The sequence below is a fragment of the Ochlerotatus camptorhynchus genome, unplaced genomic scaffold, assembly GCF_037179485.1.
Source record: "Ochlerotatus camptorhynchus isolate MF236.1 unplaced genomic scaffold, CSIRO-AGI_Acam_v1.1 ptg000370l, whole genome shotgun sequence".
Classification (NCBI taxonomy): domain Eukaryota; kingdom Metazoa; phylum Arthropoda; class Insecta; order Diptera; family Culicidae; genus Ochlerotatus; species Ochlerotatus camptorhynchus.
Window position 1 is genome coordinate 815729 of NW_027040858.1, and position 18235 is coordinate 833963.

At 40.7% G+C, this 18235-nt stretch overlaps 1 protein-coding gene across 2 annotated transcripts in view; it reads right to left on the bottom strand.

Moving 5' to 3' along the window:
* Nucleotides 1–18235, bottom strand: part of csw (corkscrew) — a 244848-nt gene that overhangs the window by 200163 nt on the left and 26450 nt on the right. The window contains exon 1 of one of the 2 annotated variants that reach the window (XM_065232564.1): nucleotides 3669–3824. The exons of the other annotated variant lie outside the window; for it this stretch is intronic. Coding sequence (XP_065088636.1) covers nucleotides 3669–3682 — 14 coding nt within the window. The 5' untranslated portion in view covers nucleotides 3683–3824. Of the gene's footprint in view, nucleotides 1–3668; nucleotides 3825–18235 lie in introns of those variants that run through there. 2 annotated transcript variants of the gene reach the window in all.

Genomic DNA, 18235 nt, shown 5'->3' on the forward strand with positions numbered 1-18235 from the left:
AATTCTTTGGACTTTTGTGAAGTTCCTGAAATATTTATGAAGGTTTCATAAATTATCTAATGGTCTCTGTACTTCCCTGAAATTCTCGGAACATCTTAAGGGTTCTAAATTTTCCTAAAGTTATGATTATATATACTTAAACTGCTCTAAAAAGTCTGAACTAAAGTCATGGGAACTGCTCTTAAGATTTGAAATTCCGTAAAGATCTCTAGATCTAACTTTTCAGAGGTGCTTGGATTTTTTTAAATTTGCACAATACCCCTCAAGGTTTCTATATTTCTCAACTTTGCTTAACACTTGTGATGTGCTCTGAAATTCTAGAAACTTCATAAAAGTTTCTAAAAATTTTAGAATGTTAAAAGAACCGATTTGAGGATCTTAAAGCTTCCAGTAAGTTCCCCATAATTTCAGTGTGTTAGCTTCCCTTACGTTCCCGCAGTTTGTTTATGGAGCTTTACTGAAATCTCAGAATTTCCTTTCATTCCTCAGAAGTTCTTCAAAGTTCTTACAATTGTTGTGAAGTTAATGGGACTGCAATGAAGATCTCTAATATTTCATAAAGTTCGTTACGAACTTTAAATAAATCATTCAATGTTTTCCTTAATTCAGGCACTTTGAAAATTTTCAATATCATGAACTTGTGCATGGAATACGAAACTACAAGACATTGAATGTTTTTAGATTTTGGACTTACTCAAATTAAGTACGTTTTTTTGAACTGTGAACAGTGAAAAATTAAGTTCAACATTCATTGGATTTGATTACAAACTTGTTTCTTTAAAACTGATTACCATGTCTTAAAAACGCTTGGGTTAATTACTGGTGATCCTCCAGAAAAAGCATATTTTGAACGCATTTAAAAAAAGCTTCCTTATTATAAGCCTTGAATTTATTCGTTAAGTTCTGGGAAAACCTGGAAAACTCAGGAAATTTTATTTTGAAAAATGAGTAGACAGCCTGTAGTTAGAGGAAAGACGATTAAACGTCACGACTGATTAAAAGAAAAAGTGACTTTAGTGACTTTACCTTAAAAAAAGAGACTTTTTAGTGACTGGCTTGAAAAAAGTGACCAAGTCACTAAAAAGTGACTCACTACCAACCCTGCGAATGTTATAGAGAAAATTATCACCGTTTGACTGCGAAAAACGCTTTCCCTAACACATATTAAAAAATCGTATTCACTCCGGTCTCACCGAATGGTGTTTATTCAATCACCGCGTGTAATGAGTGGTCATCATCAGCAGCAATAGCAGTGCTTTCAGCGCGTGACGTTGTAGATTGTTCTCCAATAAACGACTCTGCCAAAGCTAAATTTGCAGGTTTGATATGTGAAACACAAACTTTACAATCTTTTCTTATTACTTACACATACAAAATATCATCATAATATCCTATTATTCCATAATTTCATAAAACATTTTTTTAGTCAAAATGAATGGAAGGCACCCTGGCTGCCAGCAAGCGCAAGCTGCAGCCTACTGAGCCGAAGAAGGAGGAAGAAGTTGCACCGCTTCTGATCGGATTTCAGTTGCCATCTATGCCAAGCGCGTCACCGTTCCAAACAAAATACAGCTCGCCAGCCTTATCTGTGCAAAACACCTTAATAGCTCAGCATTACTCAACCATCACGACAAAACGGTCCTTTCCAGGACCACCATTAATTTGTTAAAGAGTATTTTCTGGATACTTATCGCATTTACTTTCAAACTGACCAACCTACATTGATCAATTCTCTTCATCGACTCTCTCTTTCGTTAAAATTATCATCGATTGCCATTTTGATGCAAATAAATTCTTCCCAAATTTTCTTAATGAGAGGGGCTTAAAATTTGCATCAAAAAGCATAAACGTAGGAACCGTCCGATATGCTCAGATTCTGTTACTGATGTACTTTCCCTAACACAGATTTAATTTCCGAATACCAAAATTAATGGGCAGTTCAATCTCTTCAAAACTCCACAACTGTAGTGCGAAGTAAGTGATATTTGAGAAATTGTTTGCGAGTTAATCGATATAGAAATGTCGCTGCATTTGGCTACACAATACAAGCGCGCAAAGGAACTGCAAGCGGACAAACCTCCGAAGAAGCAGCCGAAAACTGATGCTGAAAGAAGTCGATGTTACCGAGACAGTATCAGAACGCCTAGAGACAACATTGCTTTATCTACTGGTTGGGATGCTGGAGAAGGATCCGTTGGAACTACATTGTTTTTAACATACTAATTCTTCTTCCTTTGGTTTGTTTTCCGTCGATCTTGTTTTCCGTGCTGAGCACCAATACTACCGACGCCAGGAAGGCAGCTCCCACACCTGGACCCTACCTATCGACTCATCAACTCATGAACCGGGGACCAACGGCTTTACTTCCCATCCGAAGGAAGGCGTGATCAGAGATGTTATGCCTCAGAACATCCCGGCGGCGCCGACTGGGATTGAACCCAGGCCTGCTGGGGTGAGAGGTAATCACGCTTACCACTACACCACCGGTGCCGCTAACATACTAATTCGCCAAGAACATCAATTGCGTTCGCCCTTCACCAAAATGTTCACCAACGAATCCAGGTTCAACCACTATCATCTCCTAGAACATCGAGGAAATATTTCCACAGCATTGTTCTAAATTGGCTTCCAAGCTTCCAACCCATCGGTCCTTTTCAGGACCACAAATGACTGATAAAAGAGTTTAGTAAAGAGCTCAAGTAAGAGCTTGTATCCAAGATATATCGTCCAGGATTGGCTTGTACTATATCGACACCGACAGAGCACCTCAAAAACAGAACTCTCAAATTGCCTCCAAATTTTAACCTATCGAACTTTTTCACTGATAACGAGTTAAGAAATCAATTTAATATTTACGATACTTTTGCTGTGACATCAAAACTACCTTTCGTAAAATAGTGTTGGGTTAAAAAATCAATCTAATCCCCGCAATACAACATCAAATAAAACAAAATATTGTACTCGGAAAAGCACAGCCCGAGTAACAATTTTGATTTTGAAACCTCGATAACTCTTGCAATGTTGCTTGGGAGTTGTTAAAACATTTCGGTCGGGAATCGTCAAGGTACCGAAAATTCTCGAGAAACCCTCCATTCCTCCGCAATTTAACGTCTTCACCGACCTTTTCCTACATGGAAACCACCTATTAAAATCAATCCACGTCACGTACCGCGCGTTCAACCTCTATCATCATCATCATCGCATCCCGTGTGCCATGCACTTTTGCAACAAAGTGGCAGCTCACTAAAAACACGCGAAAACCACACCTCTGCATCCTGGGGCAAAGCAAAACAAACCGAACCAAAATAAGACTGCGTCCTCCTCACAGCAGCAGCAGCAGCGTTCTAGCGAGTGATTGAAAATAAAGCCAAAGAAGCGTCACCCAGAGTTTCGCCATTATCGAATCAATCTATCAACGATCGTTTAAATTAAGTCTGTTTTGTGCACTGATGGGAGTCAAAACTATTCGCCCTCCCATAGATGAGATGTATCACGTTTATTTCGCATTGGTCGTTCTTGGGACTCGCATTTCTGTGGCGACGATACGCATCACTGATTAAGTTCCCATGTAGATCGCGATAGAACAATGCACTGGGATGGACCGGCCGACTCCGGGTCCGGTTCTTCACAGCGTCTCCAAGTAAATAAATTGAACGAACGAAGCTCACCTTAACCTTGACATTACATACAAACACGCGCGGGGATCACAGCCAGATTGGACCAGAACTTCCAGAACGATGATTTCCAATTTCGATCACCTTGTCTCATAAAAGCTGTCAAATTTTCCAGAACCGACAACGAACGGCCAATGTACCGACCAAACGACGACGACGACGTCAACGGGTCCAAGTGTGCTCTTCGCACATGTAGTAGATCATTATTATTATTATTATCAAAACTCTATTCTGCACACACAACAAACTGAGCAAGCAGTGAACGCGCTCGACCAACCGACCGACCGACCGACCGACTGACTGTGTGAGATCCGATGATCGCGACAAGCCGGCTGCTGCAATCGAACTGCATTTTTCGCGCGATCATCTGCGCGAGAAAAAAAAAAGGTATACAAAGTGTGCGGAATGTTTCCTTCTACCTACATACACCAAGCGAGCAGTGCAACCGGTGAGCATCTGTTGGCTGAAGAACGATCGGCATAGGAGGAGGAGGCGGTGGTGGCGTCGCAATGAGAACGAGGGGTAGGTGGATGTGTGTGAGCAAATTGTCGGCACTGTTTGGGGCATGATTTCGAACGGCTCTCTCTCTCTCTCTCGCTCTGTGCACCGCGATGATCTCTGAAATATGTATTGCCTATTTAGAGATAAAATATTAGCATCGCATTTGACAACCGCAGCTGATTTTTCTCTGGGCTGGCAATACTGGCTGCTTATTTTAGTTCGTCAGAATCGATTAATCAAATTGCCGAATGCAAGCCACCGAGTTGTTAGCAAAAATGCATTGGTACCTAACATGCATAAATGTTACAATTCTCTGTAAGATCTTCTCTACAAGATATTCTAATGTGCTGGTAACGCATGACACAAGAAGCACTTGTTTTTATAGTCTTCATAAGAAAAAAAATACAGCTTTTTTTTGTCGAATGATAAGTTCCTATTCCAGCACTAAGTATTAGAAAAAGCAGATAGGTTGTTTATAGGCACAATGGAGAATGTTTTTCAATGATTGTGTGGTTGCAATCGCTGGGGAAGGATGTGCGCGGAATGATGGTCGTTCACGTCAGTTATCGTGGAGAATGATTCGAGCCCGTCTGTCATATGCAAAATGAAAACATTTTGTGTATTTTGGACGAGTTCCGGGTCGTTTTCTGCCATTTCTGAATCAAGTGGAATTAGATTCCATAATATATGAATCCGCACCATTGGACAACGATCATCGTTGGATTTGGTGAGTTTTCTTTCAGTTGACGAACGTTCTTTGTACATTTGTGATCAATGTTCTTGATTTCTTGATTTTGTGAGTTTTTGTGATTGGCCTTTGGCTGATCGGAGTGTATGATTGGCATTGGTGATGAAGGTTCTGGCCAGGAGATAGTGAACATTATATGGAAGTATCGTTATACATCTCAGAGTATCTAGCAGCTTTAGCATTAGTAGCACAACATTTGTGACACAGATATTACAAAACTGCCATTGGATATATTGATTTAAATTATTTAAGTTTATCAGAAGTTTCCTTATTAAAGTAACAAGAACAACAACTTATTCAAGTTTATTTTCAGATCCTCAATGATGAGCCATCTTTAGATTCACTTTTTTTTCAGCCATCGTTCAGGCTGGATCTCTTGAATTAAATTATTTAATTTATTTTCAGCCTTGCGATGCTGTAACATCTTTAGAATTATATTATACACGCATATTCTCGTTTTCGTTTGCTTCGTTTGACAAAAAGCGATTTGAGGGGTGTTTAGGGGTTCGAAAACTTTAATCGCGTTTATTTTCTAAATTGCCTAAGGCCAAAATTGCGATTTTTTCATCGAGTTTATGAAGGGTAGAAATTTTTGCGTGTAAATTTTCAAAATCTTAGTTCAATATTTTGTGACGTAGGCCTACGTCTGTGATTTCTATATGAGGGTACACTTTGTGAAAACCGAAAATGGAACATGTAACAAAATTATGAAAGATTTTGAACATTAATAACTCAGGTTCCCCTGGACCAATTCCAATAATTTTACCACCAATCGATCGTAAACATGTCTACGCATCAATAACAATGCTTCCGACTGACGAGTTTCAAAAATAAACTATTGAAACAGTGGTAATGTGGTCACTGTTTTCGTGAAATAAACGTTCTTCCCAAACCCAGTCGTCATAATCGAGCACCACTTGGTTGCACATCATTCTACTTTAATCTGAAAAGATAGAAAAGAGCGCTGCTGTCTAGCCTCAACTCATTTTCGCTTCGGACGGCGTGGTGAGCAGGCAGCAGAAGCAGCAATAGCAGCAGTAGGAAGGTGGTGGCAGGTTAGGTAGTCCACTATTCTACCTAACAAGCTACAATGACTGGTCGTGGCAAAGGAGGAAAAGGAGGAAGAAGGTAAAGAAGGCGCCAAGCGTCATCGCAAGGTTGTTCGTGATAGCCGCCATCCGTCATCTGATGTGCTGAAGGTGTTCCTGGAAAATGTGATCCGTTATGCTGTCACCTACTCTGAACACGCCAAGCGTAAGCGGCCATGGATGTCGTCTACGCTTTGAAGCGACAGACGCGCTCTGTACGGTTTCGGAGGTTAAATCATCACCAACTTTGGCAACAAAACGGCCCTTTTCAGGACCAACAAGCTTATTACAGTAAAGAGTTGGAATAGAATTTATCTGCGCCTGTTTGTCCATATTCAGAACCACACACCCCCAACGACCACACAAAATGCTCTCCAGAGTTGTAATCTTGTAACCAAACTTGGAAGCAGGGGTCCAAGTGATTTTGATCGATTCTCTTCATTTTTCGTTAATAACTCGTTAATTGCCCTTTGCTTTGAAGGATTGACATTGGCAAACTACGCAAAGCGAGAGTGTCGCTACTTGATAGCAAACTGCTCATTATGGGAGGAGTCTGTGTGGCTTACCGGCGTGTGCAAAAAAGAAAGGCAATCAAAATTTCATTTTGTGATTGTTTCCCAAACACAGACATCATATTGGAACACACCATCGTGATTATGCATTGTAGCATTATCTGTATATTCCAATTGGTACAGTAAGTACTTCGCTGTTTACACTCCACGTTGGTAGAGTCAATATTCGAAATGAAACAAGTGTTTATGGAGAAATTCTGTAAAAATCTTCAAAATGTCTCAACACATGGCTGCAAAATATCTCCCCGATTATCGGAAGCGCGTGAGAGACCAGGAGGCAGGGAAACCTGCGAAACAGACGCGGACCGTTGCTGAACGCGTTCGATTGTGTTGAGCCAACAAGAAAGCGCCCAAAGGTAATCCTAATTTTTGGGATTTATTCAATAACCACCCAATTAGGGGGAGAGGTAGCTCATCGATTCTTCCGGTTCGCCTCCTAGCATCGTGCTATAAGGTACCAGGCGATAACCAGGGTAGTTGATCGATAGCTCGATGACGTCATTTCGTTGACGTATGCAATGGGAAACTCTCATAGCAGGCGTTGACGATGGGACGTTGTCGAGTTGTTGAATAGCAACTATCGTGGTAACTCACCGATTACCTGTGGATCTGCCAAATTTGGAAAGACGTCTGCATTGAATTGTCTCATATAATAATATTCCGCCCACTATATCACAAGAAATTGCGAGTAGCTGAGTGGAATGGAGATAAGTTAAGCATTGGGTACAGGACTAAGTCTCCCCTGGGTGGTGCCAAAAGATGAGCGCAATAGAATCATCAAGTTGCCATAAGGCACGGAATGAGACTATTGCATGGCTGGGTAGTCAAAGTCTTCCATTCGTTAGTCATTTCAGGTGGATTAGAACAGGTTTAGGTGGGCGTTGGCCAGATTTGGATTTTTCAGATGTAATCCTGGATAGGACCCTGTCATTGAACGTCGCGTGAAAGTGGAACTTAATGAAGGCCTAAGTACTTTTTCGTAGTTTTTAGTTTTCGGATTTGAAAGATCGTCGGTTACAGTGGCCTGCTTACTGAGCAGAAAAACGCGGTCCCAGGTCCTTACATATCAAAGAGATTTATGGTAAAATCGCTTGTGTATCGTGTATTTTGCGAAACTCGTTGTTGTCGTTGGTTCCGGGTTTGAATGGATACACAAATTTGAGCAACGGTATTATGTGATATGAGGGGCTCGGTGGCCTTAGAGCAACCGTTTTTGCTTACTGAGCAGAACATCATGAGTCTAATCTCAGGCCCATCCACATTCAAGATTCGTCAATCGTTTTATTTGTTAATATGACTACATGGTAATAACAGCAACTCGGTGATTAAAAAGGTGCTCGTCTGCCTAGTGGCAAACGTTTTTGCTTACTGAGCAGAAGACCGTGGGTTTAGTCCCAAGCTCCTTCGCGTTATATGATCGTTAGGACATCAATTCAGCTTATCGTTTACCAAAACGAACCCTGCTGCAAACCCAACCCTCTTATCCAACATCCCAGTGATTCGTCCTGGAAGTGCAGATGTGTTCTCGGCTTCCATCAAAGCGAGTGTCATGTCAACACAATCCTTCCCATTCCTTTCTTGACCTGTGTTCGGGCGCAGCCGGCGCTGGTATTGCCTAATTTAAGATCACCAGTTTTTACACATTGAGGATGATTGCTAGTCCCAAGCATCGTCTATTGGTTCTCTGTGTAATTACAGCTGATCTGGCAGTAACAGAGTAGCAACCGTGGGCGGTCAATAAAGCTCAAGCTCAAGCTCAAGCTCAATAACCACCCAATTTAAAAAAAATTTAATAATTAATTGTTCATTTTGGAGTTACGTTTCTAAACCATATATTTTGTTATTAATATATTAGTGAATGGAGCATTAAAAAACAATCTCGTAGTTCTACGTCAACAATGTGGTCGTGCTTTGGACACAACCCCTAACTTTTTTATACGGAAATAGCGACTAGCAGTAAACTTGGAAGAGCGATTCATTTTAAGCTTAGGAAACATTAGGAGACTAGCTTACTACAGATCATTTGAATGAGATCCTTTCCAGTTATCTGTTTAAATTTAATTCAAAATTTACCAAATAACGTCTCAAAATATTGATTCGAGGAGCTTGGCTGCTTGCCACTTTACGTTTAAGACGTATTGGTCGGAAATCTATATCAAATCCTTCTCAATACCACCCGTTGTCGTCGTCTGTGAGGTTGTTGCTGATTTAAGGAGCTCGGTGGCCTAGTGGCGACCGATTTTGCATATTGAGCAGAAAATCATGGGTGCAATCTCAAGCTCCTTCACATAATAGAGCTTTAGTGTGAATCGGATTTATTCTTAATATGAGATAAAGGGTACTGAAATTCGGTTGCAGGATCGAATACGTAAAAGAAATAATATTCGAGTTTTAGGAAAGACGTCTTGATCGGAAATAAAAAAAAAATCCTTCTACAGGGTAACAGCAAATTGAACAGGAACTTTGTTTTCCTCTGTTCGGGACATAAAACTACTGCGACCAGTAATGTGATCTATTGTAGTATATCCCGTGTCTTTAGTTTAGTGCATGTCGTATTACTTCATCACTATTGAGAAATGATGAAGTATTCGGTTTTGATACAGTTGTCATTCTTGCCTTCATCGCAAGGAATCGATTATAATTGAAAGTTCCCGCTATTTATACCCTTCGGAGTGTTGGAACACTCTCCAAAGGCGCGCCCCTTTGTCAGTCAAAATTGGATTCCTTAGCAACAAAATTAAAACATGCATCAGAGCCCTAGTTTTAACCACTTCAAACTAGGGAACAACGAATAGAAGATTAGGAATCACATAGATGAAGACTAACTAACTCATTTTTTCCTTGTTTCAAGATCATCCTCGGTCCAGGCAACCCAAGGACTTATCACTATCAACAAGGCATAAAAAGTAACAAGGACTAAGATGTGTTTCTTTGATTACTGAAAAATCCTGTTCCCCTAGTTTGAAGTAGTCAAGACTAGGAATCGGTGGTAGATCTTACATCCCGTAACGTACCACGAAAAGGTGATCTACCCACGTTACGGGGCGGAGCTTGGTCGTAGTTGTGTTGTGAAATAAGGAGCTCGGTGGCCTTGTGGTGACCGATTTTGCTTACTGAGCAGAAAATCATGGGTTCAATCCCAGCTTCTTCACATTATAGTTCTTTTCTAAATCGGCTTTCTTTCATAGTATGATATAAAGTACAAAGGAATTGGGGACATAAATGAAGTAAATGCGGTTTTGGCAACACAACCCCCATCAGCTTTCACTTTCCTCAGAATATTTGAGTGCGTTATGGACATTTTTCCATGAAATACCACACGGACCTCTAACCCAGGAAGAGCGGTCCAGTACAGTTTCAAATTAAATAAAGCGTTCCATACGTTTTATAGAATGTAAATAGACAGAAATCTCGTGTTGCCAAAAACGGGAAGGATTCGCAATCTACCCAAGGGGCATAAATTCACCCAAATCTCCTTCATATTCATAGTGACCAGCAAATCTGGATTAACAATTTTCCCGTTTTTGCTGAAGGTTAAATGGGTAATTTATAAGACATCAACACCTTTGCTGGATCTTGAATTTGGATCTGCGACAGGATCGAAATTTTCTCAATTTGTATATGAAAATTTTGCTCAAGCCTTTCCCTTAGATTATTTTCCTTTCACAGAGATCTTTCCAAAGTTATTTTAAAATAGTTTTGAAATTCTCTTTGGAAATCCCTCGAAATTTTTCTCTGTAGACCCCTGCATAAATTCCTAACATTCATCCTTTCTTCGAATTTCAAACTCTTTCTATGAATTCACTGGAGCTTCAATTTTTTTTTTAAATGCATGAAATTCTCCGTAGAATTCACCTCAGACCTCCTCTAAATTCTTCTGAATATTACATGGAATTATCATTGACATTCTCTAAAAATTCCTTTCGAAATGCGCTTGGAATTATACTCGAAATATCCTTATATATCTTCGCTTAATTATTTTGAAACTGTACCCGTTCGTGTTCCTTGGTATTTTTCATGAATCCTGGAATCTGCTTCACTCTTGGGAGATCAGGTAAAAACTCTCCTAGAGGTTTTCCTAAAGCTCCCTGAAAAATATTCTCTGAAGTACCTTGGTGTTATCTCTAGAATTCATTCTAAAATCTGCCCAAATTAGTTTTGGAAAAAATCTTTTAATAGTTCTTCAAAGTGACTGTAGTTATCCTGAAAATCTAGACCAGTCCAAAGGTCTTGAAATCTTATTGTTTTCGAAGAGAGGACGAGGTATATTTTTCAAGATTTGTCAACTAAATTCATGGGATTTTCACGGTGACTTTTTCCGGTTATCCCGGTTCACTCTGCATTTCACATATGAAACACTTGTTTTTAATCCCATTATATTTGTTTTGCCTTGAGCACAATTTGAGGCCCAACTTCGTAAGAAAGTTATGCCGGATAATATGCTTAACCAAAAGCTAATTCGCGGGCGGATTTCTCTGGTGGGAAATAGTCAAAACAACGCTTTCATCTCCAAAATTCTGTTACAATGAAGCTAATTCAAAGCTTGTCTACGTATCTTTGAATCATTATTCAATCATAAAAGTGCTACTCCAAGCAATCAAAAAAAAAACTCCCAAGCAAGACCATTATCAAATATATTATATTAACAATATGATCCACTCTTTCGCTTAGCTGGCGAACCAAATTTTTAGCGATGAAAGCACCTCTGTGGCCAAAAAGGCTACCAATGTATTTGTTTATCATTACGAGGGGTAAACCAAATGAAAATTTGTTTAATATTTCAAATGAATGTATTTCAGCATATTATTTTATTTGTAATATACACAATGTAATTAATGAAAATAATGTGACTCTTACTTTTGTAATAAGTGCTATATTCGCACCCCTCGATTGTAATTGCTGACCTTTTTCAACGCTAGATGGTGCGTGAAGCAATATTTTGCGGGTCGCCATTGCAATATTTGGAAAAGGCATGAATGGATCATATTGTTAATATGATATATTTGCCATTATCTTTAATTCTTATTGTGTTAGCTATCTGAGCTAATGAAGCTATTAAGAACACAATAAGGAACAAGAACTAGAAATATTTAGAAAACAAATCATTATATTCTCTTAAAGCTGGGTTTAGACAAGGCAAGTCAATTGATTAACTCAGTTGAATTCAACTGACTTGAACGTGTAAACTATGCCATTTAGCTGACTTGAATTGAAAAAAAAAGTTGAACCAGGCTCAACTTTTCAAGCCAATTGAATTCAACTGAGTTGATCAATGACTTGCCTTGTCTAAGCCCAACTTAACTCTCAATCATTCTTGCATTTACTCAAAAGCGCTCCAATGTGCTCAAGGGATTAATTTTTTGTTGTTCACAGCTGGATCGAGCAGACGCAAAATCTACTTGAAGGTTAAATTTTGTCAGACGCAATTAGGAATAACATCTATTAAGATACGCACATTTCCATAAGTAGCTTAATTTTGCAACAACTAACAACGTCTAGTGTCTCTACGGAACTGAATTTTTTCTCGGTTCAGCTCAGGAATGTGACAACACCCAACAGGAGCTGAAATTATAATAGGCTTAAAATCATCGAAATACCCTTATTTGAGTAACTTTTGCTCCACTTGCAAAAAATACAACACCATTCATTGAACAGCCACAACTTCGCAACTCTATTTAAAATTTAAAATTGACCAAATTGAAACCATCCTCAAACTACAACGAGTAATTAAGTTGTTTGAAACTAGCGAAGTCTCTTCTTCTTCTTCTTCGCATTTCAAGCTTATTGCATATCGCATATAAGCTTATTGCGTGCTCTCAACTTAGTGTTCTAGATGCACTTCCACAGTTATTAATTGAGAGCTTTCGATGCCTGTACCATTTTTGCATTGGTATAATTGTGTGGCAAGTCCAATCATACTTCTATGCCCAGGGAAGTCGAGAAATTTTCCAACCCGAAAAATTCCTAGACCGGACCGGGAATTGAACTCAGCCACCTCCAGCCATACTTATTAATATGTTTTTGTTATAAAGAAATATTTCCCTGACTTAGAATGAAATTCCCCGACAATCACTGATTTCCCAGGTCCAAAAAGGAATTCCCTCATTTTCTCTGATTTTCCAGGTTTTTTCAGGTAGTCGACACCGTGAAATCCTTCTCAAGAGCAGTTGTTGTCGTCGGCGGTGAGGTCGCCGAAGGGATAACTGCAAGTTGAACGGAAACTTGATCGTAATTGTTTTGGGATATAAGGAGCTCGGTGGCCTAGTGGCGACCGATTTTGCTTACTGAGCGTTAGGACATCAATACAGCTTAGCATATCGTTAACAAAAACGAACCCTGCTGCAATCCCAACCCTTTTGTACAACATCCCAGTGATTTCTCGTGGAAGTGCAGAGGTATTCTCGGCTTTCATTGAAGCGAGTATCACGTCAACATATTCCTACCCATTCCTTTCATGATCAGCATTCGGACGTGACCGGCGCTGGTATTGCCAAGTTTTAGATCACCAGTTTTTACACATTGAGGATGATTGCTAGTCCCAAGCAATGTGTAATTACAGCTGATCTGGCAATAACGGAGTTGCATCGACGGGTGGTCAATCATGCTCATGGTCACAATGGAAAATGTTTCTCACGTCAATCAAGTACCTGACGGTGCACCTTCACTGGTTCAAAGGGACAACGTAAAAGATTTACATCCTGGGCTTGTATTTGCTTCAACCTGGGCCCTGGAAAAATTCCTATCCACTTGCTGAGGCTCCACCACCATGAGGTTTGCCTCTGCTGCGATGTCCGGCCGGGTTCCAATCCGGCGCTTGCTTGCAGAATTCGTATCCGCCCCTTCGTAATGTGTGGCCGACCCACCTTCACTTCCGTTGTCGGAATTCTGTTGATATTGGCTTTTGATTACATCGACGGAGCTCGGCATTCGAGATACAGTTGTGAGGCCACCAGGCACGAACTACAGTGTATCTCAAAATTAAGCGCACACTTTTGTGGACAATTTTTTGAAACACTTTGAATCGATAGATTTTTGCACGCCAAATGACGAATCGAAAAAACTACAAGGGACAGCCTATTGGGGTTGTACGCAATGGTGACGTAGGACCACGTGGTCTTATATAATAAATCTTATTTTTTAACTGCAGCAGGAGCTTGCGTTTTGTGTGGGAAGAGGAATTTGAGCGAGGTTCGCTCTGTTTATACTCTTTAGTATGACGCACTTTACATAGGCCCACAGCAGCTCACGAAGAGCTACTGATTCCGATTAATAGCGGTGCAGCTTCTTCCTCTTTCAATGAATGCTCATGTGGGCTCCAGCTCGCTGCTTGCAGGCAGCCTTTCATTGTATACTAGAGAACACCACCACTCACCACACGGTGATTGAATAAACACCGTTTGGTGAGACCGGATGGTATTCAACTTTGAAATCTGTGTTAGGGAAATCGGTTTTCGCAGGCAATCGGTGATAATTTTAATTATCAAAGCAACAGTTGCACATTCGTGCAATTTCAATAGTAAAATTTTGAAAAATGATAAAGTCTTAAATTTAACAGATGCGTAGAAACATAATTGATCGATTGGTGATAAAATTATTGAAATTGGTCCAGGGGTAGCTGAGTTATTAACGTTCAAAATCTTTCATAATTTTGTTACTTGTTCCACTTTTGGTTTTCACAAAGTGTACCCCCATATAGAAATCACAGACGTAGTCCTACGTCAAAACTCGGTCTTTTCCGATTGACATGAAACTTAGCATAATTATTTGTATATAAATATGTTTGCTGGATTAGGGTAGGGTTAGGAAACAAGTATACAGTGATTATTAAAAAAATTAAAACACCGATGATATCTCAACAACGTCCTAGTTCGCTGGAATTTTCCAACGTTTTGATCAAGCTCATCCGATTATGCCCACTATCCGTCCGGTCATCGGGTCTCGGAATTGCCATTTCTTCCACACACAAACACACCGGGACCAAGATCAGCGATGCTGCAATATCGGTTTCAGTTGACCCCACACAAGACGAGGCGGTGACGCGAGAAAACGCGGTTTCCACAACAACACACGAGTTCTCCCATTACCATGCAACATTGTCGACGGGACAAGACTCTCGCCGGAATCTGGTTTTACCGATAAGCAGGCACGCTTAATATATGTATCGAGCCAGCCTGCAAACGGAACGATGCTAATTCTGTGCCACTTGGTGGTTCGCGGAATATTTATGGTCAACGCAGTCAGCGTCAAAATCGTTCCGTGCCGAGTGTGACAGGCCCCCAAATTCGAAGTGAATCACGCGATCAATGCAGTTCACGTTTCCTCTAATTTCGGATTGAGGAAAATGATTCAACTAACGAATTTAAGTGAAAAGGTTGAAAGGTCGACTCTGGTGCGGCTATATGTGCATGTGTCAGGCGGTGTCATCGGTAGTGCTTCATGGCCTAGGCATTCGCATATGTAGCCCGTTCCACCGTGTCTCTTATTGACTCTGACTAATTGTGTGTACATGTACAACTACAGAGAGCTTCTGTTAGAAATTGAAACGTACCCTCGTCGTATGTACTAACGAACAAATACCGGGTGTAACGAAATTGATGAATCGCGTGACTAGTGACACTATCAGTAGCAGCATTTGAGGGCTATTTCCGGACGAACGGAATGAGGCAATTGAAATCTCGTGAATGTGCGCGGTGTCAGGTTTGTACATCGATGGCATGTGGGTTGTGGGTAGGTGTGTATCATCGCGCGTTTTCGGAATTGGTTGAAGTTTGTGAACTTTGTGATAGCGAACGGAAATTTGATGGTAGGAAATTAGCGTTTTTCATTGAGTTTTAGAAATGTCAAAGGCTCTAGGATTTTACAATGTTATTTAATAAGCCCAGTCCTCTTATCGTTTACCCAAGATAGCCCCTTTTTCGTGTTTCCAAATCCACGTCCAACCTGCTTGAAAATGGTAGTCAGCCTCTAGTAAACCGCGAATATTCGGCAGAACATTGTAATTATAAATCGAATTACGGCTCCTTTTTCCGCTGAAGTTCTCGAAACTTCTTTAAAATTTATGTAATTTCTCTAATGTTAATGGAACTGCTCTGAGTTTGTCTGTTCATTCCTGAAGTTCTCGAAACTAAAAATGTTTAAACTTCCGTGAACTTCTGAACACATGTGAAGACCTCAATAATTTTCTTAACATGCTCGGAAGTTTTTTGAAAATCTGAGAACTCCTTAAAATGTCCCGTTCATTTTCTAAAACTAATGGAACTCAACTACCCCTGAAATTACTCCTATTTTTGGAGCTTACTAAACTTCATTGAAATGCTGCCGCATTTTGCTAATGTTCATCAAAGTTCCTGAAATTCACAGATCTTCCCTTAACTTCCACAGACTTCTATGAAACTCACGAAATGTTTCTGAAGATCTATGCACTTCTGTGAAGTTTCCGAAGTTTTTCTGAAATTGCTGGAACTTTTTCATGGAATCAAAACGAAATAATTGATATAGTTCTGTGATTTGCACTGATGTTCTCCAGATTACTCTGAAATTATCGACACTAATGCATATCTTCTTTAATAGTCAAGACTTTCCTGATGTACTTAAAGCTGCCCAAAAGATTTTTGATTTTCCTTAAAGTTCTCTAGACTGCCCTAAATTTATCAGTATTTTATAAGTGTTGTGTTCTCGAAGAGAAGGAAACTAGTTCTAGGTTTAAGAACTAATTATATTTCGACTTGTCTCTTCGGTGGTTGGAACTAAACTCACAACATATTTTCAGTTTGTTACTTTCGTACCATGGCTACAAATCATGGCCTACCAGGCAACATATTCTTGTGATGTGTACGCCGATGGTGCATCTCCTTTTTTTTCAAAAGAGATCGTAGGGTGCCACGGGTTCTTGCTTCACGCTGTTGAACTGGTTCTTGAATATTCACACTGTTAAGGTCCGTTTACACTATCTGATTTCTAGGTCTGATTTTGACCGCCGCCATAATGAAAAATCTGCTCGAATTTACTTTCGACATACTTTTTTGAACCCCCCCCCCCCCCCCCTGTTTGCTGGTGTTCACACTGCTTGCACTTGTCGAAAGAACTGTCAATTTAGCTTGCAAAACAAATCTGTATCAGGGATCAAAAGTAAATACTTCCATCATGAATTACCGGAAAATTGCTCTAGCTTCGGCAGGCGTATTTATAGAAGGAGAAGGTAAACTTTGTGGAGTAGGAAATGGATGCCCAAGCGGAACACCGGCAAGGATCTGGCTCGTCTTGTCCTTCAAGAACTGCGATATGAAGATACAAATGGATTTCAAAACATTGGATCTCGATACCAACTTTCAACAAGTTACATGATTCCTTGAGTTCTGAAAATTTACTGTAAGAACTCTGTATGCTCTGTTGCTTTAACGGAGCAACTTTCGATTTTGCGGTTAACAGTGCAGTTTTGGTTTCGCCGGTTGAGTTGGAGGATCGGATGTAGCAACAGGCTCCATATGCATTCTCCGACGCATCAGAGAAAAAGTGCAGCTGAATATAAGAAGGTTTTGGGCAGAGAATGAAACGTTCGATGCGGAGGGAGTGCGTTCAGTAGCGATAGTTTAGCCATGTAGTCGAGCCATCGTTCCTTAATGGGCGTTGGGAGTTCTTGATCCCAACCCCAAATCAGTCCATCGTTGGTCTTTAGAGTCCACTAAGCTTGCATAAATAGCTTCGCTTCCCACCAGGCCAAGTGAGTCAAAAAGGCGAGCTATTTGGGAAAGAGCAATGCGTTTGGTGAGTGGGGTGTCATCGGCACTGATCACGGTCTAGATCCACGGACGTCTTTAGGGTACGGTTGTCATGCGGAACATCTTCTAGAGCGGCTTCTTCGTTTGAGGCCCATTTCCGCAGTTCGAACCCTTCCCTGCCGAGAAGAGATTCCAACTGCTTTCGTAGTGTGATAGCTTCTTCTACTGTGTCCGCTTCGGAAAATAAATCGTCCACGTAGAAATCTTTCCGAAGAATATCGGCAGCTTCTGGAAAATCGTGCTGCTCGTCGTCCGCCAGTTGCTGGAGCACGCGTGTGGCAAGAAACGGTGCGCTGGCGGTACCGTAAGTAACGGTTTTTAATTCATATGTCTGCAGAGGGGAATCAGGCGATGGACTCCATGCTGTAGGTTGTTGCTACGTTGGTCCGTTAAGATCTGTTGGTACATCTGTTTCACGTCGGCGTTGAGCAGAATAAGGCGGATTCTGGATCGCATTGTTATCGACCGTAGTTCCTCTTGCACTATGGGTCCGACCATGAGTGCGTCGTTTAAGGATGGTCCATTCGATGTGCGACAAGACGCGTCGAAGACCACGCGTACCTTAGTGGTCGTACTGTCCGCTCGTATTACGGCATGATGATTGGTAGTCTGGTACCAGCTCCATATGGCCTAGCTGAAAGTACTCGTCCATGAACGCTCGGTACTGGTTGCCTAGTTCGTCGTTCTTAGCGAGCTGACCTTGTAGTAGACGAAAGCGACGAATAGCTGTGCGACGATTGTCACCGAGATTGGAAAGAACATCTTCCTTTATGGGTAGAGATACGACATAGCGACCTTCGGGAGTTCTAGAGACTGTCCGACGAAAGTGCTCTTCGCATGCAGATTCTTCCACAGAGTAGCAGGTACTGGCGTT